At 38.4% G+C, this 26,098-nt stretch overlaps 1 protein-coding gene across 2 annotated transcripts in view; it reads left to right on the top strand.

The window, feature by feature from the left end:
- Nucleotides 1–6,684: 6,684 nt before the first annotated feature.
- Nucleotides 6,685–26,098, top strand: part of DECR1 (2,4-dienoyl-CoA reductase 1) — a 44,734-nt gene continuing 25,320 nt past the window's right edge. The window contains exons 1-6 of one of the 2 annotated variants that reach the window (XM_046642237.1): nt 6,754–6,839; nt 14,495–14,564; nt 18,430–18,629; nt 20,079–20,136; nt 20,263–20,349; nt 21,565–21,712. In XM_046642237.1, coding sequence (XP_046498193.1) covers nt 18,508–18,629; nt 20,079–20,136; nt 20,263–20,349; nt 21,565–21,712 — 415 coding nt within the window. In that variant the 5' untranslated portion in view covers nt 6,754–6,839; nt 14,495–14,564; nt 18,430–18,507. Of the gene's footprint in view, nt 6,840–14,494; nt 14,565–18,429; nt 18,630–20,078; nt 20,137–20,262; nt 20,350–21,564; nt 21,713–26,098 lie in introns of both variants that reach the window. The other variant, XM_046642236.1, reaches the window with a different exon arrangement.

Below are 26,098 nucleotides of genomic sequence, written 5' to 3'. Positions count from 1 at the left end.
CCGGGGTTTGATGGTTCCGATCCCGGGTGCAGACATGGCACTGCTTGGCACGCCATGCTGTGGTAGGCGTCCCACATATAAAGTAGAGGAAGATGGGCACGGATGTTAGCTCAGGGCCAGGGCTTCCTCAGCAAAAAGAGGAGGACTGGCAGTAGTTAGCTCAGGGCTAATCTTCCCCAAAAAAAAAAAAAAAACCACAAATAACTAGTCCTCAAGTAAGAGGATTTGACAGCACCATTTGTCACACATAATTTATCCTGAATTCACATGGTAATTGGAGTGATCAGGTGTGAGCTAATTGCCTTTATTCAAATGAAAAATAAATTTCTCACATCTTTATGACAGGAGGCAGTTTTGCAAGTTGGAGCCAGGTGGCCCTCTAAAGTTAGGCTTCCACCCACTCACAGAAACTAGGAGATGGGACGCTATCTTCCTTCAGGATTACAGTTTCCAAGAGATGGCCTCCAGTTCCTAGAGAAAGACATTCCTGGGTTATAAAACTGACAAGGGGTTTATTTAGCCTTAAAAAAATAATTTACATACACTTCAAAGAGAAAGACAAGTTTTCTAAAGTAAATGCTCTCAAAAAAGGAAGGGAGGGAGTCTCTTCTGTATTTTCAACAGGGAGAATTGTCTCATTTCTAATTCATATCCCTTACATTACCAAACTGAGTGGGATTGATGATCCTCTTCAACTTCTTCCCCTGGGACAGAAGCTGTGAGCCACAATTTCATAAAAACACAACTTTGTAAACTTATTTTGGACACTGCATGTTAGGTTTTTCTGAAACCCCTGACAAAAATATTAAACAGCACTAAGTGTAATTTCTAGACAACAATGTTTGAGCTAGCTAGGTATTTTGTAGGTTCCCCCCCCCTTTTTTTTCCTCCTTGGGGTAGTTTATCTTCTGGGTAATACCTTGTTGAAATTGTTGAATAGTTATAGCTTGTGTTTTCATGAGAAAAGAAAAAAATCATCGCATAGTGATGTCAGGGGGTTACCCCTAACTCTGAGTTAACAACTGATCATTGTCTATAAGCATAATAGTGAGTGTTTACTGGCTGTTTTGTATGTACCAGGCTCTGTCCTAAATGCTTTAAAATTATTATCTCATTCAAACCTCAGTAGAACCTTGTGAGATTGGCACTCTTAATATCTGCCCTTCACAGGTAAGGAAATCAGACAGAAAAAGTTCATAACTTGCTAAACATTATGCATCTAGTGAGACATGTAGCTGGGCCTGAATGTTGGCAGCTGGCTCCCAAGTCTACACCCCACTAGCAAAGAGTATAATACAATGGCTGAGAAATGGGGATAGTAATATTATCAACTGCATGAGTGCTTGTGAGGACTAGCGAAATGTGTACATAGGGTGCTGAACACAGTCTGACATACAGAAAAAAGTTGAGAGATATCAGCTTTCATGAATAATATGTCCTCAGGCATTGAAGTCAGACCTCATGGCTCTTGCCTCATTGAAATAACTCATTGCATTTGGAATGGCCTCTTTCTTTCATGCCCCCAATCTATTTCTTAGTAGCTCCTGTTAATGCCACAAGTTCTTTAATTTATAGTTATGGTAGTGCCTTTAGAAGATGGCAACAGTCTCAGTGCTCATTCATTTATTCAACAAGTATTTGTTGAGAGTTCACTATGTACCAGGCATTTGCTAGACATGGGGGATAGAAGGATGGTAAATAAAAAAGACACTCCTCCCACCTCCCCTCTAATATAAATAAATGAGAGATGCAACTGTAATTGTAATAAGAGCTACAAAAGAGAAATACAGTGCTTTATGAAAATCTATACCATGGGGAGAGGTGGATTTTCCTAAAGCTAATTAACTTCAGGACCCCTCACTTGTACAACCCTTCCAAGGACCCAGGGACATTTATTTTTCAGTAAAATTTGGAAAAGTAAGATATCTTAACATTTGTGGTTAAAAGAACTATTTTCATTCTTACTTCTACTTGTCAAACCTCCTCTCATACTGGATGGTGTTGGAGTGACCACCAGCATTTTTGGGAATTGCTAAGAGGAAGTTAACTTGGGGATAGGTTTGACTTGGATTAACCAAGAAATATTTTGGGGTTTTTGTCACTTCACTGTAGAGTTAAGTCAACAGTAGTTGTCCTGCTATAGGACTATCTTCCAGAAATATACTTTCTCTCCACCCTGGGACATGTATGTACAAGGCCAGAGGTAGTATTGAGATATAGATGTGTCCTATGGTGCCCAGCCCTGGAAGTATATGGGGATTGAAGGAGATGCAAAGTTTAAAACGTTTGAAGTATATAGACACAGAAGTTAGTATCAGTTGTGTAAAATTGTAAGCAGAGAATATGGTTTCATGGATGCATAGTCAAATGGAAGTTCTCTTCTGTCAGGAATATTTGACAATGCAGTATTTGCTATTATGACGCACCATACTTTTTTGTGTATGTGTGATGGGAATCACATACAATAGAATTTATCAGAAATTTTGTTTTTGCTGGATATAAATCTGTAGCAGTCCTACAAACAGCAAATCTGTGTACGTGTGAGGCCGTGTGATGTAGCACCTGAACTCTTTATGGATAATAAGCTCACAAAATCTTTGAAATATGAGGAGGTGATCAAAGAGAATGCAGCTGAAAAATACCAGGGAAAAGTAAAAATGGCGATATCGTAAGCATTCAACTAAACATATTACCTTACTTTTCTGGATTGTGTGAAATTTATGGTATTGTGAATTTTTTGACAATTCTCTTTGTTATGATTTCTTCCTACGTTCTAAATACATATTCATTTTTGCACCTAATTTGGTATTCTTTTTCTTCTTAAAGAGGGCTCCCCAGAGTGTATAAGCTTCAGATACTGTTAAACTTGGATATATCTCTAGTAGGGAGACCTAAACTAGTTCAGAAGTCAAGGTAACTTTCTCTGAGAAAATGACATTGAAGCTCACTCCTGATGGTGGGGATTGGAGGCAGCACACTGAGGTGGTGGTGTATGTATGTGTGTGTATGTGGGATGGGAGGTGGGAGAGGGAGGGTGTTAGGAGCAGCCATTGTTGGGTGCAGGAGTCTGCCAGATGCAAAGGTTGAACCTGAGGTGGGATGGCAGAAGTCATGGTATGTTTTTGGGAACTTTTTTTTTTTTTTTAATTTATTATGAGCTTTTCTTTCTATGTCACATTCAAGACAGTTATAGTGGCTGTGAATTTTCAACCACATATTCAAGAGTAAAAGTAATATCACCTTATTTTATTTAAGTCCCATTTCTAGCCCCCATCTATCCATCCATGATTATGGGGGAAATTCAACCTTAGTCATCTTTAGAGCCCTGCCTCTCTCTTTCCCCCTCAGGATCATGAGAAGGGCCCCAGGTCTTACACAGCCATTTGGGGAGGCCTCTTTGGTTTTTAGTCCTCTGTAGTTATATTTTCTTCAGATGGCTTGTTCCTTTGAAATCCTACTTTCTGCTAAGATTTACCAAGCTTGAGCACCAACAGTGAATCTGAGTGCCCAGCGTGTAGCCTGCCTAAATGTATTATATAGCTATTCCCCTCTGACTGGTGGTAGAGCATGGGTCTACCTAAAACGTTTGCAACCTCCTTTCCTCCCCATGTATAGCACAGAGGTTGTGGTAGGCGGAATTCTAAGATGATCCCTATGATCCTCACCACGTAGTATTCACACCTTGTGTAATCCCCTCCCCTTGTGTATGAATGGGACCTGCGACTTAATTCTAGCCAATAGAATATGGCAAAGGTGAAGGGATTTTGCAGATGTAATTAAGGTGCCAAAGCAGTCAATTTTTAGTTAATGAAAACGTTGTTAGGGCTGTTGATTTGACTCTGATTCCTAACAACTCTGTGTATAGCAGAGCAGAACCCTGCCTAGTCTTTTTTGCAGTGCTTGCTGCTATTCATAGGGTTTTCATGGCCAACATTTTGGAAGTGGGTGGCCAGCTTCTTCTTCCTAGTCTGTCTTAGTCTGGGAACTCTGCTGAAACCTATCTGCTATGGGTGACCCTTCTGGTATTTGAAAGACGGGTGGCATAGCTTTTGGTATCACAGCAGCATGCAGCCACCAGAGTATGACGACTAACAGATGGGTGGTGTGGCTTCCTGAGCAGAAAACTAACCCAGGCCATGGTGGTGACAATGCTAAATCTTAACCACTGGACCACCATAATTAAAAGGAGATTAAGATTATTCTGGGTGGGCGTCACTTAATCAGGTGATGTCCTTAAAAGAGAGACTGAGTGCTCCCTGAGGTGAGAGATTCTCCTTGCTGGCTTGATGAAATAAGCAGTCACATTGAAGAAGTCCACATGGAAAGGAATTGCAGGCAACCTCTAGAAGCTCCGAGTGGCCTCCAGCCAATAGCTAGCAGAGGCTGCAGCTCTCAGTCATATAAGCACAAAGAAATGAATTCTGCTGACAGCTTGGAAGCAGATTCTTCTCCAGTTGAGCCTCAAAGTGAAAACACACCCCAGTGGACAACTTGATTGCAGTCTTGTGACAGCCTGAGCAGAGGACCTGGGTAAGCCATACCCAGATACTTGACCCATAGAAACTATGACATAATAAATGTGTATTGTTTTAAGACACTAATATTGTTACTTTGCTGTGGAAACAAGATGGATTTCCACCGAAATTTTGGTTTCGATGTCAAGACCAATGATGCCACCTACACACAAACACATACACCAAGAGAATACGAACTATTTATCGCTTTTTGAGAAGACAGAGCAGGCCTCCAAAGTTGGTCTGAAAATAGTTTGAGAGAGTAAGTATTACGGGCTTAATTGTGCCCCCTCCAAATTCATTTGTTGAAGTCCTAACCCCAGTATGTTAGAATTATTGCTCATACTTGTGGAAGCTGGAAGTCCGAGATCAGGGTGTCAGCATGATTGAGTTCTGGTGAGAGCTGTCCTCTGGGTTGCAGACTGCTGACGTAGTCAAAGGGATGAGCTAGCTCTCTGGGGTCTTTTCCACAAGGGCTCTAATCTCCATCATAAGGGCTCTACTCTCATGACCTAATGACCTCCCAAGGCCCTACCTCCTAATACCATCACCTTAGGGGTCAGGATTTCAACATGTGAATCTGGGGGGAACATAAATATTCAGTCTATAGTGATGTGGATCAAGGCTGCCCCAGGTAGAGAAGCCCAAGGTGTCCTGGCCTATATGCTGATCTATATGACCCAATACATATCTGAAGTTATACAACCACACAATAACCAGACCCCTCCTGCACTGATACCGTTCAATGACTTTTTACATCATCTTTCCTTTGTCTAATAAAAATAAGTCACGTACCCATGCCTTATAAATTTAGCTCTAACCCTCAACACATTGCAGCTTTTACTGCCCGTGGGTCCTGTCCCCATGCTGCAGCTCTTACTGCCCATGGGTCCTGTCCCTGTGGGGGACTGCAATTGGCCACACCAAGATATGTCTCTTTGGCATGAGGAATATTTTGTGCTGGTTACTTTTAAAAAACTGCAGACAGGAAAGAAACTCTGAAAAGTAGAATTTACTTACCCTTTGTTAACAGACATTTACAATTGTAAAGGAAATCTCCATTTGTAAAGGTGTCTGCCTCTCTGCACCAGGAAGAAGGGGGCATGACCTTATGTCTGGAAACTCTTAATCAATGAGGAAGGCAAGGACTTAAGTCTGCATAATAATCTTACTCCTGTTTACTGTACTTGTCTGGTAACCTCCCCCAACATCCTCCTTTGTCTTTAGCTGAAGATGATATTTAAGGTGGTGGCTTCAGCCATTTTGGTGAGTTGCTCAGTTTGCCTGAGCCTCTCCTGTGTGTACATGTTATAAAGCTTTGTTTAATTTTCTCCTGTTATTCTGTCTCATGTGAATTTAATTCGTTCTCTGGCCAGAAGAACCCAGAGCTGGTAGAGGAAATGTCTTCCTCCCCTACACCTGTGACTGCCAGGCAATGTTCTGAATGTCAGGGGCTGCTTTTTTCTTTCTCTCAGCACTTAAAAAATGGCAGGCGCTTAGTAAACTCTGTCACTCACTGTCAGCCTGAGTTTGGGGTTTCACACACATCCTCTTTTAATCTTCACAATAATCCTGGATTAGGTATGAATATTCGCATTTTAGAAGTGAAGAAAGAAATGTGATCTGAGCTTATGCAGCGGGTCAACAGGTACATTAAACTAAGATGGAGAGTGATAAACTAAAGGTCAGCATTTGCTTTTAGTTTATGTATTATTAACCCCTTAAGAGAGAAAAAGCAAAAGCAGGACGCTTTTCTCGACAACACGGGGCGGTGTGTTCTGCAAAAAGTCAAAGCCCTCCCAAAGGTGCGGCTTTTGTTAGATTTCCGCCGCTTTGCATTAGGAAAAGTGAGGCTTTGTTTTCAATCCAAGATATTATTATTCTGATGATGTGTGATTCACCGCCACACCAAACACGAACTTAAACGTGCACTTAAGGAAAAGACACAAATTACTGTAAAAGGCATTAGCACTCCGTGGGCAGTGTGTATATGTCGCGTGTTTCTGCAATCTGCAAACGATTTTCTGGCGCAGGGGTTCGTTCACCCACATAAGGACGTCGAAACCGCCTTTCTCCGCTCTACAAAACACTGCCGGACGACAAAGGCAAAGAGAGCCAGAAAAAGCGTCGGAGAGGCAGAGCCCGGCAGCGCCCTTGGGCTCAGACCTGGGGTCACAAGGCGTGCGATGTTTCCGCCCAGCCCCGGGAGCTTTGTGACTTCTGGCCCGCCCCCTGCGCTCTGCGTGTTTCCGGGCCAAGTTCGGGATGCCAGACATGGCGCTGCCAGGCCGGGTGTTCTTTACTCGCGTCTTCGATCCTCGGCGGGTAAGGCGGCGCTGGAGCGGCCGAGGGCCTGGCTTGCCCACCGCGAACGCTCTGCCCGTGCCCGCCTTTGGGGCGGTGGCGGGGGGCGCGCAGAGCAAAGACCAGGGTTCCCGGGGCTCGGGGAGGGAGGACAGGGATCCCGTGGAGATAGGAGAGAGGACAGGGGGTACTGGGGCGCAAGGAGAAAGGACAGAGAGACCCTGGCTGCAAGGAGAGAGGAGCCGGGTACCGGAGCGCAGGGCCACGCGGAGGAAGCAGGAGCCTGGGCACTGGGTTTAAGAAGGGGAATAGTGTGTGTGTGTGCGTGTGTGTAAAGTTTTACATTCCTGGAAGTTTCAAAGTTGTGTGTAAATAGGTAGAAAAAGAGAATACTGCCCTTTGAGGAGTGGGTGAGAGTGGGGCCTAAGGGAGCATTGGCCTTATCTGCAGTCCTTTTATTAATGAAAATTCAAATATTAACACGAACATATTCACATAAAAGAAAGAAAGAAAACCCAGCTGTTTAAACTCCCCTTCCTAGAAGTAATGCCAGTAGAGATCAATCTCAGGCTGATCCTCTTCTGTCTCCCCCCATACTGTTGTTTTGTTCTGTCAACATCTCTTCACTGGACCCATAATGGAAATAAAGTATGCAAGTGAAGACAACTGGAGAGGGGAAGAAAGAAAAGAAAAGTAAAAAGAAGCAATGATATCCAAGACAGCCCCTTCCTCCAAATAAATTAAAAAGTCTTAATAAATTGAACTAAACCAAAAAACACAATTTCCTTAGCCAGGTGGAAAAATCAATCTGCCAACTGTGAAAAAACTTTTTTCAGTTTGATAAGAATGGGCAGCCATGGTATTCTTTTTTGAAAAATACGGACAAAGTCCCAATGTGAACAGAAGGAAAGGGCATGGTGAGCCAAGTAAGAGAACTTGGTTTTAGAAAGTGAGGTTTGTTCAAGGCTAGTGTTTTGTTGATACTACTTTCTTTTCCTGTAAGGATTTAGGTTACAGGTCACTGTAAAAGAAGCCTATGTTTTCTGATCCCTTCTCAAGAACTTTCTCATTTGAATCCTACAACAGCTCTGTGAGGTAGAAAGTCTTCAGAAATTTTCTTTTTTAACACAAATCATTACGATTGTAGTAATAAGGTCACACAGATTGTATCCCAGCGCTTCTGACACCATTAGACAATACAGTTTGAGAGGGAGAAAATGAACTCATTTAAAAATTAATTGTAATCTGACAATTTTGAAATTCCTCTGCTTAAGAAAAATGGCAGTTTTGAGGATTGGAGTTTGGAGGCAAGAGATGCCCCAGTTAGTATGCTTTGTTGCCTTCCTGGCATATGCAGGCTTGGGTTTGAATTCCTTGGAGTAGAAAAGTCTTCACATCTGTGAAGTGGGAGGTTGTTCCAGGGAACATCATGTTTTTGTGGGTAAATACAAGTTGTTACAATTAAAACCCCTAATTTGAATATTCTTGTTACCAAGAACCAAGGGAAATGTTTCATTTGTCATAATTCCTATTTATGAGGTGCTGTATTACACTGCACTACTGTTAGCCAGTAGACCTTAGTTCAACACAACAAACGTTTATTCAGAACTGGTTCTGTGCGTTGTTGTGTGCCTGGCCCTGGGGATGCAAATTTTAAAAAATATGAACACTGCTCTCAAGTTCTCTCATTTCTTCTGGGAATGAGAGCTTTGTCCTGACCCCATGGGAGTAGGGGCGAGAGTGGAGGCAAGTGGTCAAACCCCAGTAATCCTCTCTCCAAATGATAGGCCATGGCAGCTTCAACTAGGGAATGGTGTGTACGCAGAGGGAAGTCAAGTGGTATTTAGGAGGTAAATTGAGAGGCCTTGGTGATTGGTTGGTGGTGGGGGGCCCATTGAAGATTGGTTCATGCTGAGAAGGTGATATGGCACCATCAAATTGTGAACAGGATAGTGTTATCATCAGATGAGACAAGATGGAGAGACCAGAAGTCCAAACAAAAGTGCTGAGCATCTGAACTAAGGGCGGTGTTGGAGCTGTTTAGGACTACAATCCACCGAACTTAGTAGTTTGGATTTGTGGTATGAGATGAAGCCCAAGTTTCTATCTTTGGCCTCTGAGCTAAGGGAAATGCCACTCTCTGAGAGAGGGCATTTATGAGGGGGGCAGGGGGAAGAGGACTCAAGTGATGTGTGTTGAGCATGTTAAATGGCACCTGGAATTTCTAAACTGGTAAATAGATAATTTAATTAAGTTACAGAGATGGAGGTGAGACTGTGAGTTCTGTATGGGAGTGTTAGGGAAGGCATAGAACTCTCAGAGCTGGCTTTGAATGATGAATGTTGGATGATGGGGGGGATCAATTTGTGTAAAGATAGAAAGGTAGGAGACAGTTTGTGTTTGGGGAACTCTGAGTATTTTGTTTTCCTGAGTGTAAATTTCAAGAAGAGAAAGCAGAGGAAGGTGAGGCTGGAGAGATGGACAGGAGCCAGGTCATGAGGATTTGGTGTGCTATGTGAAGCAAAGGAATCTGGACTTTATACAGCTGTCAGGAGCCATTGAAGGATCTTAAGGAGAGAAGTACTATGAGCAGGTTTGCAGTACTCTGGGGGGCAGCATCACGGATGGGTTTGGGTGAGGAGAGACTGGAGGCTGGAGACCGGATAAGAGACGACATAACATAGGCCCTCAGTATTTGTGAATGACAGGAGATATGGGCCTTTGAAGTCAGGCAGTGGATAGAGGGGAACGATACCAGGTAGGTAAAATGCATGGGGCTTGGGGATAGAGGGGATATATTAGGTGAAGAGAAAGAGGATGTGAGTCACTAGAAGGAATCACATGGATGAATGGTGGCCTCAGAGCTCAGATAGGCATATGAAGAATTTCAAAATAAACTCCCTCCCAAAACTGTAAAGCTAACTTTGCAATATTAAAAAAATCTAGATCTCAGATTATTCCACACAGGTCATTATAAAACACATCAAAAGAGGAGGGGAATTCTAAAGTTAGCCAAGGGTTTCATACAGCTGGTGTTAGAAGACATTCCATTGATGTTTGGCAACCCTTAGTTTATATTTATTTATTTATTTACTGAGGAAGATTAGCTCTGAGCTAACATCTATGCCAATCTTCCTCCACTTTTTTTTAATATGTGGGTTGTCACCACAGCATGGCTGACGAGTGATGTAGGTCTGTGTCCAGGATCTAAAACAGCGAACCTGGACCACCGACGTGGAGCATGCCAAACTTGACCACTATGCCATGGAGCTGGCCCCCAGGCAACCCTTAGTTTTTAAAGAAAATCCCAGGTAGAAAATGATCAGCAATCTCAGCTGTCCTATGTTTTTCTCTCTTTAAGGTGATTACTCACTTTGAGATCAGAGATGGCTGGGTAAATATAAGTAAGTTAAGGGTAAAGAGACAACTGTTCTTTGATCCCTTCCAGTCTGGGGAAACTACCCCCACCGCATTCAATCACAAAAGCAGTGATAGAACTGTAGGCTCTCACAGTCCTTGAAAAGATGTTGCCATTTGCCTTTAGCCCCAGTTTCTTCTCTCTGCTTCAAAATCATATTTCCAACTGCAGTTTAGATATCCCCACCTGAATATTCCATGGATAATCCAGGTATGGCATTTTTAATACAGCACTCCTTATCTTCATTTTTCCAACGTGGATCTTTTCATGTCAACCCAGTCATTTCAGTTACAGCATCACTCCACACACAGCTATTTAAACTAGAAAACTCAGTTATCTTCAGCTTTCCTCTTCTCACCTCTTCCAGTGGGTTGGCTTCTGAATTCAGGCCAACCTACATGTTAAATGCATGTGGAAAATGTTGTCTTATCTTGATTTCTGTTGTCCTCATTATTTCTCACCTAGGCTAATGCCTTCTGTCTGACTGCTGTCCATTTCCTTCTTCTAGTTCACAGTTAAATCTTACTCCTTCTAAAACACAAAAGCAATGCAAAAAGTAACAGATACTGAGGTGAAGGTAGGAGAGGTGGAAAAGGCTCTCTCAGCCAGATGGCCTTGATCTTTTCAGTAAAGTGAAAGACTTTTTTCAGCTTTTAGTGAAATAGGTTAAGGTGTGCTGAGGTTGGGCTTTGAGGCAAGAAGAAATCACTGGACCAGGCAATTTTAGGTCCATTTTCTGGGACCTTCCCACCTGCAGATAATCTTATTTGCTAACTTCCTGCCACGTCTAATACTGGTATCCCTGTCTATGACATCATCTTCTCCTGCCTGGCTTGCTACAAAAGCGTCATACCTAGTCTCCCTGCTTCCACCCTTGCCTCCTACATTCCATAGCAGCCAGAATGATCCTCTAAAAACTTAAGGCAGATCATGTTAATCTTCTGCTCAAAACTTTGGAGATGTTTCCCACTGGACTCAGAGTAAAAGCCTAAGCCCACATAGTGGTGGACTCAGCCTGCATGATCCAGGCCCCTTAACCTCATTGACCTCACCTGCTGCCCCTCTTTCCCTCCCTTCTCCCTCTCCAGCAAAGCACTGGCCTTTTGACTCTTCCTCATTGTGCTAGGCACACTTCCTTCTCAGGGCCTTTGCTCTCGCTCTTCTTTCTGCCTGAGAGAAGTATGTGACTCATTCCCTCACCTCCTTTAGGACTTGGCTGAAATGTCACCTCATTGTCCTAGGCCTTATTTTTCCCCACAGGACATATTAGCTTTTAATATACTATATATTTCACTTAGTTTAGTTATCTCCCTCCCCCCAAAAGAGAATCTCTCTTAGGGTAGAATATTGTATCTGTTTTGCTGGCTGCTATATTGCCATTGCTTGGAACAGTGGCCGAGACATAGTAGATGCTCAGGAAAAACTTGCTAAAAATAATTGAGTTAACTCTATCCTAATCCTAATCCCTAGTTTACCTCTAATACTTTTTCATATAAGCAAATTCCCAAATCAAAACAAACCCTTTTCAAGAGCAGAGGTTCTATTTCTTGGTTTAAAAATACTGTTAGTTTTGTCTAACATGATAGGGATCAATAAGAGATGACTTGAATGAGAGGCAAGCAGGAGTGAAAATCTCAGAAAATTTCAGATTGTCTGCTAATTTATCTTTTTGATTTCATGTCCTTTTATTGTGTAGTAATGGGGAAGCATCTGTTTGGTCCACATCTAATTGCAAATCAGAACTTAATAAAAATGAGAAGTACACCCTATAGCACAGAACAACTACTTTTTCAAGGACTGATGTTCATTGCTATAAGATGTATCATTACTCAAAAGTGTAATTTCTGTCTTGCTTGTAATATCTTTTTTTATTACAATTTTAAATTACAAAAGTGTAATTTCTTGTCTATGCAGCAATTGCATAATTCAACCTAGCCACTGGAGCTTGGAGTCCAGCTAACTTTCTTTTATATTTGCTCAGCCTTACCTTCAAGTTGCTGTGGCAACAAGATCTGTGTTCTGCAGGAACTTAGAATATCAGTGGCCTCTCTGCCGTACCCTATTTAAGCGAAGGAGCAGGTGGAGGTGCTCGAGCAATCCACACAGGCACAGAGAATGAGCTTAACACGGCCTGCGGCAAGCCGTGGGAGTGGGTAGAGTTTGGGCACTCAGTTCTTTTAAAGTTTATAGGGTCGCTATTGGCATTAGTGGATGGGACAGTTCTTCATTCTGCAGGGCTGTCCTTTTCTGCACTGCAGCATCAAGTACCATGTCCGTCTAGCTATCACTGTCATCCTTTGAAAAATAAGATTGTCTGATCTTTACCAAGCTGAGATTTTTAGATGACAGTTAAGGCCCAGTTTGCAAAGCACTTATCATGTGAATTGGATTCGGGATAAATTTGATCTAAAAAAATATTCATTCTGACTTAAATCAACAGATACTTAAAACTCCAAAAAAATAGATATGGTAATATTTCATTGTCTTTGTAAATAGAGCTCACACTTAAGTGTGGAATATAGAAAACTTACACTTCAAATAAGGCATACATCCTTATGACACTGATTCTGTGCTACTTTTCTTCTTTCTGTAACTTTATACCCTTTGTATATTGTATGCTCACATGTCTGATTTGATTTTCTTAACTTTTTAATGAAAAATTAACTTATGAACATGTCGAATATTCATCAGTACAAAAGTGTATGCAGTAGCAATTCAATAATTCCCTCTCCCAAGAGGTTACTGTTATGAATCATTTCTTGTGGATCCTTCCAACAATTTTTGTGCATGTATCACCATATGTATGATGATATCATCATTTGGGTATGTTACCTATGGCAATGCAGATAGTTTGTGTTCTAGTCTTTTCTATCACAAACATTGCTTTAGTAAATATGTTTGCATATTCTAAGTCCATTGCATTTCTGAGTCCCTAAGAATGAATTTTATGATAAGCTTGTCATAAGTTGTGCGAAAAGCCAGTTAGAATTTTGATCAGTATTGCATCAAATCTGTAGATCAATTTGGAGAATATTGACATCTTAACAAAATTAAGTTTTCCAATCCATGAACACAGGATGTCTTTCCATTTATTTAGGTCTTCTTTAATTTCTTAATGATGTTTTGTAGTTTTCAGTTTACAAGTCTTGCCCTCTTTTATTAAATTTATTAGTATTTTATTTTTCATGTGATTGTATATAGAATTTTCATAAATTCCTTTTCATCTTAATACATATCTTCAAATATAGCTTCTCCTCACCCCTCAAATGAGTGAGTATATCTATTGGATAAATTCCTAAATGTGGAGTTGCTGGGTCACAGGATGTTCATAGTTATCATTTTGATAAATGTTGCCAAATTGGCCTCCAAAGATGTTGCCCCAATTCATGTCATCAGATTGTGAGTGACTTTAATAAGCCATTTCTCGTATTACGTATTATAAAATTTTGAACTTTCCCAATCTAGTGAGAGAAAAATGGTATCTCCCTTTGTTTATATGCTTACTAAGTAATAATCAATGTGGTTGGATGTATTTTCTTTATGTGGACTACCTCTTTAAACCCTTCGTCTAGTTTTTCTATTTGCAAATGACTTGTTATTACTCATATATCAATAGATTTGGATTTTCTTGAGTGTAAACTGATTTTTAAGATGCCATAAGTTAGTCATTGGAAATGACTATTTTAACTTGTTAAAACAATTGGCAAAGAGCTGGATTTGTATCATGTATCTGCATAAAACTACATGTCTGCACCCATGCACTTTTGAATGGCATTGAAACCTGGCCAATCAGTGTTACATCCAATACAACAAGTATTTACTGAATGCCTAATTAGTACGAGAAACCTTACTACAGTGATGAACAGGGACTATTCTGCCTTCCTGGATGCTCACAGTCTGGTGTGGAAGACTGCATCCTAATGGAGGGAGGGATTCATTTGGCCCATTTCTTTTGACAGAGGCACCTGTTAAAAATTGTCAAAAGATTTTGACACTTTTACTTGGTTTTGAAGCTTACTCTGCTAGGTTGAGAAAGTGAGTAATTCAGGCTGAAGAGAAAGCAGGAGCAAAGGCTGGAAGGTGAAAGTGCTTGGCAAGTTTCAAGAGTGCCGTGGGGTTGGTGAGCGCAGAGCGTATACCTACATGGTAGAACAGTTAGGAGGTGGGGCTGGGAAGGGAGGTTGAGGCCATATTGTCCAACAGCTTGAATGCCATGCTAGCGTTTAATTTTTGTGTTTTTCACTCTGGAGGACATCAGTGTTTTTCAGGAATGGGATTTTAATATGGAGGCCAAATCAATAGTAATGATGACAATGATGGTGAAATAGGTAAGCTAAAAGTTATGTACACATTAACTTGTTTGGTTCCACAACTTCTGTGTGAGGGTATGTTAGTATATGACTTCTGCAGATTTGAAACTGGATTTTCTTAATAATGTCCCTAGTATACTAAGCAATTATTTTTATAGAAATTTGTTTTACAGGAAACTTCAGAAAATTCTCCATGGTATTAAAAAAACACCATTTTTTTCCCTCTTTTTTGTATTGATTTCTTGGATTTTATTTAAACTAGGAGTTACACACTCAAATGCCTCAGGTCCCTGAAGCCTGTGTAAATGTAAGAGGCCACCCAGTGAACAGGGCTCACTTTGCCTCTGTAAGTGGGGGCTGGGCGAGCTCAGTCCTTCTCAATTGGGCATGAGCTGAGCCTTGCAGGAAGGTGGACCTAAGTGTGAGTAGAGCTCCTGATTTTTGTCTAAATATTGGGTCAAAATTTTTAAAACACTGGGCAAGGCTAACAAAACATATTTGGCCTAAGATCACCAATGTGCTTCTATCTTAGATGTTTATTCTAGACATTTTAGACTAGCTGAAACACTTAAGTAATTTAGTTGTAAATCTCATTGATATACAGTCCTCCTCCTGTAGGGAAGAGACAGTCAGAATTGCCATTTTGAGGATTAGAAGTACAAACATTTTACATTAGTTTAGATGCCAAAATTTAGGAATACATGAAGGAGGAAGATATTGTTTATTGATGTGAGAGAGTGATGAGTATGGAAGGGGAGGCAGGTGATAGGTGATCTTTTTTTCTGGGAGATTTCAGAACTTCTAATGCTAAAAATTAAATCTGTATTTCCAAAATTATAGGACTTTAGAGAGTTTTAAAAATTTTGGAAACTTTAAAGATTTCTGGAAAAATCAATCTTGATATGAAAGATGTTATTTCCATTTTCAAAAAACCCAACATATTTCTAGAAAAACCGCAGAGCAGGATTTGAAAATCTTTAAAAACCTATTTTGTATCTATTTTTTATGACTCACAAAGAAACAGCCAAAATGCTATTTCAGGTTATTCAGGATCCTTCTTTGTAGAAATAGGAGTCTGAATACAGTATGATCCTGTGAGGTCTGTTTTTCTCTATAGATCTTAATGTTGAAATGAACAACTTGCTTTTAGGCAAACAGATGGTTTGAATTTAATATTCAAGAGCATATATGCTGTGAATTATCAGGTAATATGAATTGAAATAGCACATCAATTTCTTCACTTTTGGTTTGGGGGGTCATAAGATCAGTATTGATCAGATCAAATAAGATACAACAGGTGAGCCTGTGCTATGTAGATACCTGATACGTTATAGACATATTAGGAATCATTACCAAATATGATTAGTTCTACCTTTGTAATCTTCCCTCCACCAGTTAGTTGAGAAAATATTTTAAGATAAAGTTTTTATGCAAATATCTTGCTTCATTTATCTTTCATAAAGCACTACATCAAATTCCCTATACAAATCAACAGTAAGTAAAAATTCATCATAGAGCCTTTCAAAAATTAGAACACATTTTTTCATTATTACTGAGTAGTGACAAACTCACCAGGCTACTTGTGCAAATTTCCTAATTCATCATCTTAATATAATAGTTCTGGAGGCAGTGGCAGCTTTAAGTAGAACTGCCATTTATGTAGAGAAAGATTATTGTAGGTTGCTTGGATTATCAAGCCTTGGCAAAAGGATACAAAGCTAAAAGGAAATATAACAACTGGCACAGAACATAACTAGATTTGCAAATTTATCTTCACCATTTATTTTATACATGTTTTCAAATTTTGTCTTGCAATAACTTTTCCTGATTATAAAATCAAATTATACTTACTGAGTAGAAGAATACTAAAAAACCATCAAATAAACAAAAAGAATAAATAATCAAACATAATCCCATCACCTAGAAGTAATTAACTGTGAAGGTAATGGATAGCCAGCCCTGGTGGTCTAGTGGTTAAGATTCAGTGCTCTCACTCCCATGGCCTGGGTTTGTTTCTTGGTTCAGGGAACCAAACCACTCATCTGTCAGTTATCATAGTGTGGTGGCTGCATGATGCTGACAGCTATGCCACTGGTATTTCAAATACTAACTGGGTCACCTATGGTGGACAGGTTTTAGCCGAGCTTCCAGACTAGACAGACTAGGAAGAAGGACCTGGCCACGCATTTATGAACAATTGGCCATGAAAACCCTATGAATAGTAGGGGAGCATTATCTCATAGGGCACCAGAAGGTGAGAGAATGGTGCAAAAAGACTGGGCAAGGTTCTGTTCTACTGTACACAGGGTTGCTAGGAGTTGGAATCAACTTGGTAATGGATGGACTTTGAAGTCACGCATCTTGGATTTTCGTTGTCTTTACTACTTATTGTTATTTGCCTTTAAAAGTTAGTTACTTGACCTTTCTGTGCTTCAGTTCCCTCATCTATAAAATGGGAGTAACTATTAATAGAGTTTACCTTACAAGATTCTTGTGAGATAATGCGTTAAAAGTCTTTAGTAGACCTTGGCACATGGTAAATACTGAATCCACTACTTACTGTTGTTATTTCCTTCTAGTCTTTTTTCTAAGCAATATTTTTATTTATACTTAAGAACATACTGTATATTTCTTTTTTCACTTACTATCATATCATAAGCACTTTCTTGTGCAATTTCCACTTGATGAACATCCTTATTCTAAGTCATTGACCACATTTTTAATTATTTTCTTAGGATAAATTTCTAGATATCCCACATCAACTGATGGTGACCCGTTTAGCTTACAGGAATACTCCAGCAGGAAATGATAGATTCTGGAGTTTTAATCTTGTAACCATGACCTGATGGGGAATATCAGATACCTCACTGGTGTGATCATTAAGCTCATTAGGAGCTCAGTGAGTGGAGAGAGGCAATATACAAGGTGGTTAATAATCTTGGTTCTGCCACTTGGGCATATGTCTATTTAACTTCTCTGGGCCCCTCCTGTACGCTGGGGTAAAAGTAATACCTATTTCATGGGGTAGTGAAGACTAGTTAGTTTGATGTCTAATCCTGACACATGGTAAGCACTTAATGAACATTAGCTCTTTATTTGTTATTATGTTCAACACTTAAAGGTTTGTTTTCATAATTAAATGTGAGAGAATGGTAGTGATTTTCACAAGTAGTGTGAGAGTATAAGTTGTAAAGTATAAGATAGGACAATACAAATATTTTTTAGTTCAAAATGTTTTGTTTTGCCCCCATTTTACATATAACAGAAATATTTTTTCTCTTCTAAATTTATTATCCACAAGACAACATGGGAAAGAGGCATTTGATTTAATAAACCCTGTAAAGAACATTTTATAATTTTCTTCAGTGATTCAAAGATGGAATGTTATTTTTATCCAAATTCTTGTTAAAAAACAAAAATACTTTATGTAACTTTTTAAAAAGTTAAATCTAAGCAAAACAGCTGCACATAATGATGCTAGTTTTTATAGAGTGCTTACTATGTGCTACACAATTTTCTGGGTATTTTACTTATATTAACGAATGTTAATATAATATAACATCCTATGAGGAAGGTTCTATTATTATCTCCAATTATAGAAGAAACTGAGGCAAAAAAGAGGTTAAATAACTCACTGAGAGTTATGCAATTAGGGAGAAAATTCTGTCCATGTAGTGTAGCTCCAAAGCCCATCCTTTTAACCATTCCACTATGTTATTTAACGTTCCAATAGAAAAAGAATAATAATTGATTAAATACAATACCAATATGTTTATGCAAATTTGTATTAATCCAAGAATTTGATTAACATTGAAGTTTTTAAAACTTCATCTCTTCTGTGGGAAAACATGTATACAGGTTTCAATGCATTTTTTTCTTTTAGTTTTTCAGTTATGGAACAAAAATATATCAAAACATTGAAGCTTTTCAGTCCAAATTCTTTCCGCCTCTTCAAAAAGCAATGCTACCACCAAATAGCTTTCAAGGAAAAGTGGCATTCATTACTGGGGGAGGTACTGGCCTTGGTAAAGGAATGACAACTCTTCTGTCCAGCCTTGGGGCTCGATGTGTGATAGCCAGCCGGTAAGTCAGTCTCAGCAAGTTGCTTGGTGAGATTCCATGCATGAAACAATTCTGTGCTGCCATATTGGAAACAGTGTTTGCCAGAGTTGTTTGATTTGCATCTTAATCTCCTATGAATATCCTTTAGAATATTTAAATAAATCTCCTTGGAAGTCAGTTACAGTTTGTGATGATAGAAATGATTGATTATGGAACTGATGATTTATACATTTTTTATACATTTTTCAAATTCAGTAATAGAATTTTTTTCTGTATATGAACATGAAGCTACATTGAGGCTGCTTTGTGTTCAGTGGTAGTGATTATAATTACTTCTTCAATAGATAACCTTGCACCAGGATAATGGATATAATCCTTCCATTTTCTATAAGATGGGGAGATATTTCAAAATATCTATTGTGATGAATGTAGGAAGAGTAAGACCATGTGGAAGAAATTTCTTTTTATTTAGGTACATTCTGGTGCTCTATAACTATGCAAGTCTAGAGTTTTAGAGACTCGTCAAAAAATCTACCTCTTCCTCCAGTTTTGAATAGTGTAAAATTTTTAGATAGGCCAAGTAGTAATCTGAATGACAAGTTACTGTGTAATTTACAGAGGGCCAAAGGAATTTCTTTCGATGTTTCCTTCAATGCAAATTGGCCAGAACATTTTTGTTTTTATGTTGTAATGTTTTTGAGTGATAACATATTATTTTCTTTGTAACACTACATAATTTACATGGTTTATTTTTTGTGTTTCTTTTAAGAGTATAAGATTCTGAATGCATATAAGTTGTCTAAACCCATCAATTTGGTCTAAAGTCTACTAAAATAGATTTTATATATAACATAGATTTTATGTATAACATAAGCTTACATTATACCCTGAATGTTTTTTCTTTCTAAATCAGGCTTGGGCAAGGAAACAGAAATCATTGTAATTAAGCAAGTAATGTTAAATCTGTGAGTAGATATAAAGTAATTGGTTTAAAAGTAAATAATTCAATAAATTAGATGCTATATAAAAATTGATTGAATTTAACTTGTAGAAAATGAATTCATTCAAACTGACTTATTTGTAGGTATAGCTTTCTTATTTTCTCAAAAATACATCTCTTTAGGGGCTGGCCCCGTGGCCGAGTGGTTAAGTTCGCGCACTCCGCAGCAGGCGGCCCAGTGTTTCGTTAGTTCGAATCCTGGGCGCGGACATGGCACTGCTCATCAGACCACGCTGAGGCAGCGTCCCACATGCCACAACTGGAGGAACCCACAACGAAGAATACACAACTATGTACCGGGGGGCTTTGGGGAGAAAAAGGAAAAAAAAAAATAAAAATCTTTAAAAAAAAAAAAAATACATCTCTTTAAGCTATAGATTCTCTGTTTTTTAATTTATGGAATTAAAAAGAAAAAGTATAATATGAAGTTATTTCAGAACTCATGCAAAGTATCATGTATTTATTTCTAGAAAGATGGATGTTTTGAAAGTTACTGCAGATCAAATTTCTTCTCAAACTGGAAATAAGGTACATGAAAAACGGTTATTTAAATCAGATTTAGGAATTATAATGTGCATAAATAATTTACTCCTGTTTTTGGCTTAGGGAGTCTGAAAAAATGTAGGATTCTTTTTTCTCTCTGTTATTTTGTAGGTTCATGCAATTCAGTGTGATGTGAGGGATCCTGAGATGGTGCAAAACACTGTGTCGGAACTGATCAAAATCGCGGGACATCCTGATGTAAGTGTAATGGTGATGAGGCCAAAGTAAGAGGCATTTGACATTGATAACACCCAGCAAGATGCACTAAGGAAATAAAATATTGATGTGAGCAAGTGTGTTGAGATGCACCTATTTTCTATCCCTAGCTAAAAGCTAGCTCGGCTTAAAGCAGGGAACAGATTAGAACAGACTGCTATACCATTTCCTTTCAGGAATACTTACAAAGCCATTTACAGTCTTTTGAACAAATTTGATTTCACTTTATTTAATAAGATTATGAAATAAGAAGAGCATTTATCCAAGAGCACAATATCTAGTTTAAATGATTCATATTCTTTGCTTTTCCTAATAATTTTTGATTATCTCTATCAGTAGAGGAGACTAATACAAACAAGGAAACCTACAAGAAACTCCAGATTTCTCCTTTTAAGACTTGAGATATACATAGGTATTTTGCTGTTGTTTGGCTCACATATTGGAAAGAAGCCATTTCCTCCAGTAGTCTCAAAGAGAATATTTGTTATGTTAAAGATATTTTCAAACAGACCAATAATATTGAATCTGCTAACTAAATGGAATCTTTATTGATAGTGATGAAACAGGTCTTCAACCAAGAGTTTCACTGGGTAAGTTAAGCCAAAATGACACCAGAAATTAAAGGCATTTTAATTGAGATTCCTTGAAATAAAGTGTAGTCACTTGGTAGATAAGCTTAATTTGTGTTTATATTCTTTTTTTTTTCTTTGCTGAGGAAGAATTGTCTTGAACTAATGTCTGTTGCCAATCTTCCTCTTTTTGCCTAAGGAAGATTGTTGTTGAGCTAACGCCTGTGCCAGTCTTCCTCTATTTTGTGTGTGGGTCGCTGCCACAGCATGGCCGCCAATGAGTGTTGTAGGTCCGCGCCCAGGAACTGAACCTGGGCCACTGAAGCAGAATGTGCTGAACTTAACCAATAGGCTATGGGACCAGCCCATATTTAGTCTTAATAATAGACTTTACCCTAATTTTGAGACAGGGATTAGGATTCTGAAATTTGGTAAATAGCATAGGAGATTTTCACAGGCTCAAAAAAAGTAAAACGAAACAAACTTTCATGGTATTGTTTCATAGCAAATTGTGAACTTTAGCTTTATTGTATTATTTGGATTCATAAGTTTCAGAAATAAAAGCCATTGAGGGAAAATGTTCTTCCTCATCTAAAAATTTTTATAACTTATCATATTCATTTATTAGATTGTGATAAACAATGCAGCAGGGAATTTTATTTCTCCCACCGAAAGACTCTCTCCTAATGCTTGGAAGACCATAACTGACATAGTTCTAAATGGTACAGCCTTTGTGACACTGGAAATTGGAAAACAACTAATTAAAGCACAGAAAGGTATGTTTACTTTTCTTCACATATTTATTGAGTCTCTGCTGTGCACAGGCTCTGTGTTAAGCCATGGGATACTTACAAAAGTTAATATATCTGCACTTGTACAACTCATAACTAATGGAGAAGAAAGATGCTTAAATAACTGCCATACGCTATGATGTGAGCTATAATGCATATATATTTCATGTGCATTGGAAATCCAGAGACTGGAATGACTAACTCTCCCTAGGGATGATTATCAGGTTGAGGAACAAGTTGCAGTTTGAGCTGAATTATCAAAGATCTACATCTGGACAAGGGAGAGGGAAAGTAAATGTGAATATCCATAGGAAGAGGCCTGGTGGAGGGGAAAAGCAGAAGGGTTTAAGGACTGATGAGAAATTTGATGCGGTTAGAGATAGGAGAGAAAGTGGTAGGAAATGATTATGAGGAGGTGGGTTGGGTGTAACTGGGAAAGTTCCCAGTACCATGATAGGAAATTTGGTTTTAATCCCTCAGTATTGGAAAGTTATTTCCTTATGGATTTCTCTTGAAGGTGTCTTGTGAAAAATGTGACTTGATTGGAAAGGTTACTGGCAAAAATGTAGGGGATGGAAAAGCTTAGGGAGACCATTCAGGAGGGTTTGATTTTTCTTTTGGCATGTGGATGGATGACATGGGGGATAAACTGGGAGATGTTTAGAAGATAAGATCAACAGGATTTACTGATTAGATGAGAGTTTGTAGCTGGGGTGAATTGTTTAGGTGATGATGACATCAATGAGGTTGAAAATCTTGGAGGAAAAATAGATTTAGAGGGAAGTTACTAGGAGAATATTTTTGTTTAGTACAGTTCTATGAACAAACTTCTTTATAAAAGTTCATGAGATGTGAATAGTAAATATATGTCTACTGTATATGTGTGTGTGTATATATATGTGTGTAGAACTAGCACACATTTGTTCATTTAACACTTACTGATGACTTTTGTGTAGCAGGCCCTATGCTGCATGTCCAAATGACAGAGGTGGACAAGACTCTGTCCCTGAAAAAGTTGGGGTTGAGACCTGAAGGATGGCATCTTTTCTCAGAGAGTGTGGAGAGTATGCTGAGCAAGGACAAGAAGGAAGAGTCCTTGTGGTCTTTGAAGGATGTTCTTTGGGGCTTGAGAGGAAGAAAGAAGGCACAGGGCTGGCCAGCTTCCTTATTCTGGTTCAGAAGACTTTGCCTCATTAGATTCAGTTTCTTCTGTGCAGCATGGATAATTTTCAAACCAGTTTGAGGAATAAGTTAGGAACAGACAGAAGGATGGTAGAAAGGTACTAGCCCTTTTTGTGTGTGTGAGTGCTACTAACTTCCATCCTTTCTCTACGTACTCATTGAAATTGAAACCCAGGTCACAGTTCCCAATACAGCAGAGTAGATATGAGTTAGGTTTGGAACTTGTGTAATTTTTTTGGTTTTGATTTTGTCTTTTTTCAGAAGGGATGGATGATTGGGAAGGAAGACAGAGAAGAGTGGACTGGCTCCTCTTTCTTCCCTTCCCTGTCCAAGGATCCTTCACCTCTGTCTCTTCTCCCTCCCTCTGTCTCCATCTGATTTTCTCTCTTCACATCTCCTTCTCATTTCTCTATTTCTTTCCCTCTCTGTCAACTCTTCACTTTTGTTTCTCTGTTTCTCTCATCATCTTGGTCTCTCTCATCACTATGTGTTTCTCTGCCTCCTTGTCTCTTGTAATTCTTCCCTTGCCCATCTCTGTTACTCTTGATTTCTGACTCTCCCTTCTTTTCTCATTATAGTCTTTCATTTTAACGTAGACTTTGATCTATTTTTATTCATCCCATTGGATTAAAATTCTCTCAGCTTCATTAAAAATGTATTAGCTAAGACTTTTTAAAAGATGGAAGCCAGTTTTTATTCTTCCAAGATTCATGTCAGTTACTGATGCTGTGACTTGACAGAGTTTTAAGGACTTGTACCACTGAGCTGTGGAGAGTACAGTGCACAGGGTTTATTCTGGTATTGGAGTGACAGTGACAGTTAAGGAACCCAGGTGCGAATGATCTCCGAAGTGTGTCAGAGTGGGTAAATAGGTTCAGAGGGCAGGCAGTCTGTGGTAATCTGTGATCAGAAGTATGTTAGGTGGTCTGGCATCTAGGAAGTCAGTCAAGGTAAGATATATGGGAAGTCAGACTAGAGAAATAAGGGCACCAGCAACTGGAAGACAGCTGCTGGCTTGCTGATGGCAGGAATTGGTGATGATGTACATTCAGAGAGGGGCTAGTAGATGACTGAGGAACAAGAGAACTGTGGCCTCAACAGGGGCAGAGAAGCTAGAATTAGAGGGACATTATTAAAGTATGTTCCTAACCAGCATTGATGCAAAATTAACAATTATGAACAAAGAAAAGATTTAGGAAACTCCTAAAGACATTAGCACAATGTGCTCTTATAGCCATAAAGGTCAGTAAATACATGGTTGATACTTATTGGAAGGATATTGAAAATATCATGCTGAGATCCATTCATTACTAGGATGTCATGTATAAATGTAAAAATTAGTAAATAGTGTGGAAAAGGATACCTAATTTTATTAAAGAACTGAAAGAACTTGCAATGAAGAAAGACTGAAACAGAGACTAATAGGGATTTGTTTTTCTCTTTAGCAGTATAGTCACAAAGGACATGGATAGGATAAATATTGAATTTTTCCATTAAACATTAGATCACTAGAAACAAGAGATAGCTCTTGAAACTCACATGAGGTGATTTTAGGACACATAAGAAGTATTATTGAAGTAGCATTAATACTACTTTATACCACTATAGTACTTTATAATTTACAAAGTTCTTTCATATACTAGTTATGGAAACAGAATGAAATCAAGATTATTATAAGCTGAAATGCAGGTCAATTAAAGAAAAGAGTAAATCAATGCATAATATAACTCTAATGTATTAATTTGAGTTTCCTAAAATTGAGGTAAGATTTACATACAGTGAAATCCATGGATTTTATGTGAACAAATTGATGTTTTGACGAACTTAAACACTTAGGTAACCATTACCCCAGCCAAGACATAGAACGTTTCCACCACCCCCTAAAAGTTCCCTCATGTCATCTTTCACTTAGTCCTCACTTATCTAAGTTTTTAACACATTTTTATTGGCTTGCTTATCTTTTTATTATTGATTTGTGTAATCTGGACTGAGTACCTTATCAGATATTAGTATGTATTTGGAATATGTGCTCCTAGTCTACGGCTTATCTTTTCATTTCCTTAACAGTGTCTTTTGATGAGCATAAGAAACTAAACTTTGATGAATCTCTTTTCCAAATTGGCTCTACTATGTTGTGTTCCCAAAAGTAATTTATAAGTTGCAGTTGAGCTACATTCTTGCCAACACTGGCTTGGTTATATTTCATTTTAGCCGTCTAGGGTTGTGTAGTGGTTCCTCATTTGTAGTGTTAACTTACATTTCCCTAATGACTAATGAAGTTGAGCATCTTTTCATGTGTGTATTCATCATTTGTATATTTTCTTTGATAAAGTGCCTGTTCTCATCTTTTGTCCATTTTTTATTAGGTTGTTTGTCTTCTTGGTATTGAATTGAACAAGTTATTGTTATATATTCTGGATACAAATCCTTTATTAGATACATGTTTTGCAAATATTTTTTCCCAGTCTATAACTTGTCTTTTCATGTTCTTAACAATGTCTTTCTAAGAGGAAAGATTTTTAACTTTGATGTTGTTCAACTTATGAAATTTTTATTCTATCACTCTTGCTTTTTGAGTCCTATCTAAGAGATTGTTGTCTAACCCCAGGTCACAAGTAATTTCTCCATTGTTTTCTTCTGGAATTTTTATAGTTTTCACCCTTACATTTAGGCCCATGATCCATTTTGAGTTAATATTTACACATGGTATGAGATAACATTTGAGGTTAAGTTTTTGCATACATCTATCCATTCTTTCCTCATTGAAGTACTTTGGTACTTTTGTCGAAAATCAATTGATGATATATATGTGAGTCAATTTCTGAGCTCTCTATTCTGTTCATTTGATTTATATGTCTGTCATTATTTTGATTACCTGGGTTTATAATATATACACATGTTATATATGTTATATATATTAATTACTTTAGCTTACATTAACTTGACATCAGATAGTGTGAGTCCTCCAACTTTATTCTTCTTTTTCAAAATTGCTTTTACTATTCTATGTCTTTAGCATTTTCATATAAATTTTAAAATTAATTCAACAATTTTTACAAAAAAGTCTACTGGAATTTTGACCAGGATTGTGTTAAATTTATAGATTATTTTGGGGAGAGTTGACATTTTGACAATATCAAGTCTTTCAATCCATCAGCCTGGTGCATCTTTCCATTTGTTTAAATCTTC

Source organism: Equus quagga, chromosome 16 (assembly GCF_021613505.1).
Source record: "Equus quagga isolate Etosha38 chromosome 16, UCLA_HA_Equagga_1.0, whole genome shotgun sequence".
Lineage (NCBI taxonomy): Eukaryota > Metazoa > Chordata > Mammalia > Perissodactyla > Equidae > Equus > Equus quagga.
Note: the sequence above shows the minus strand (reverse complement) of the source record. Positions and strands in the feature narration are given on the sequence as shown.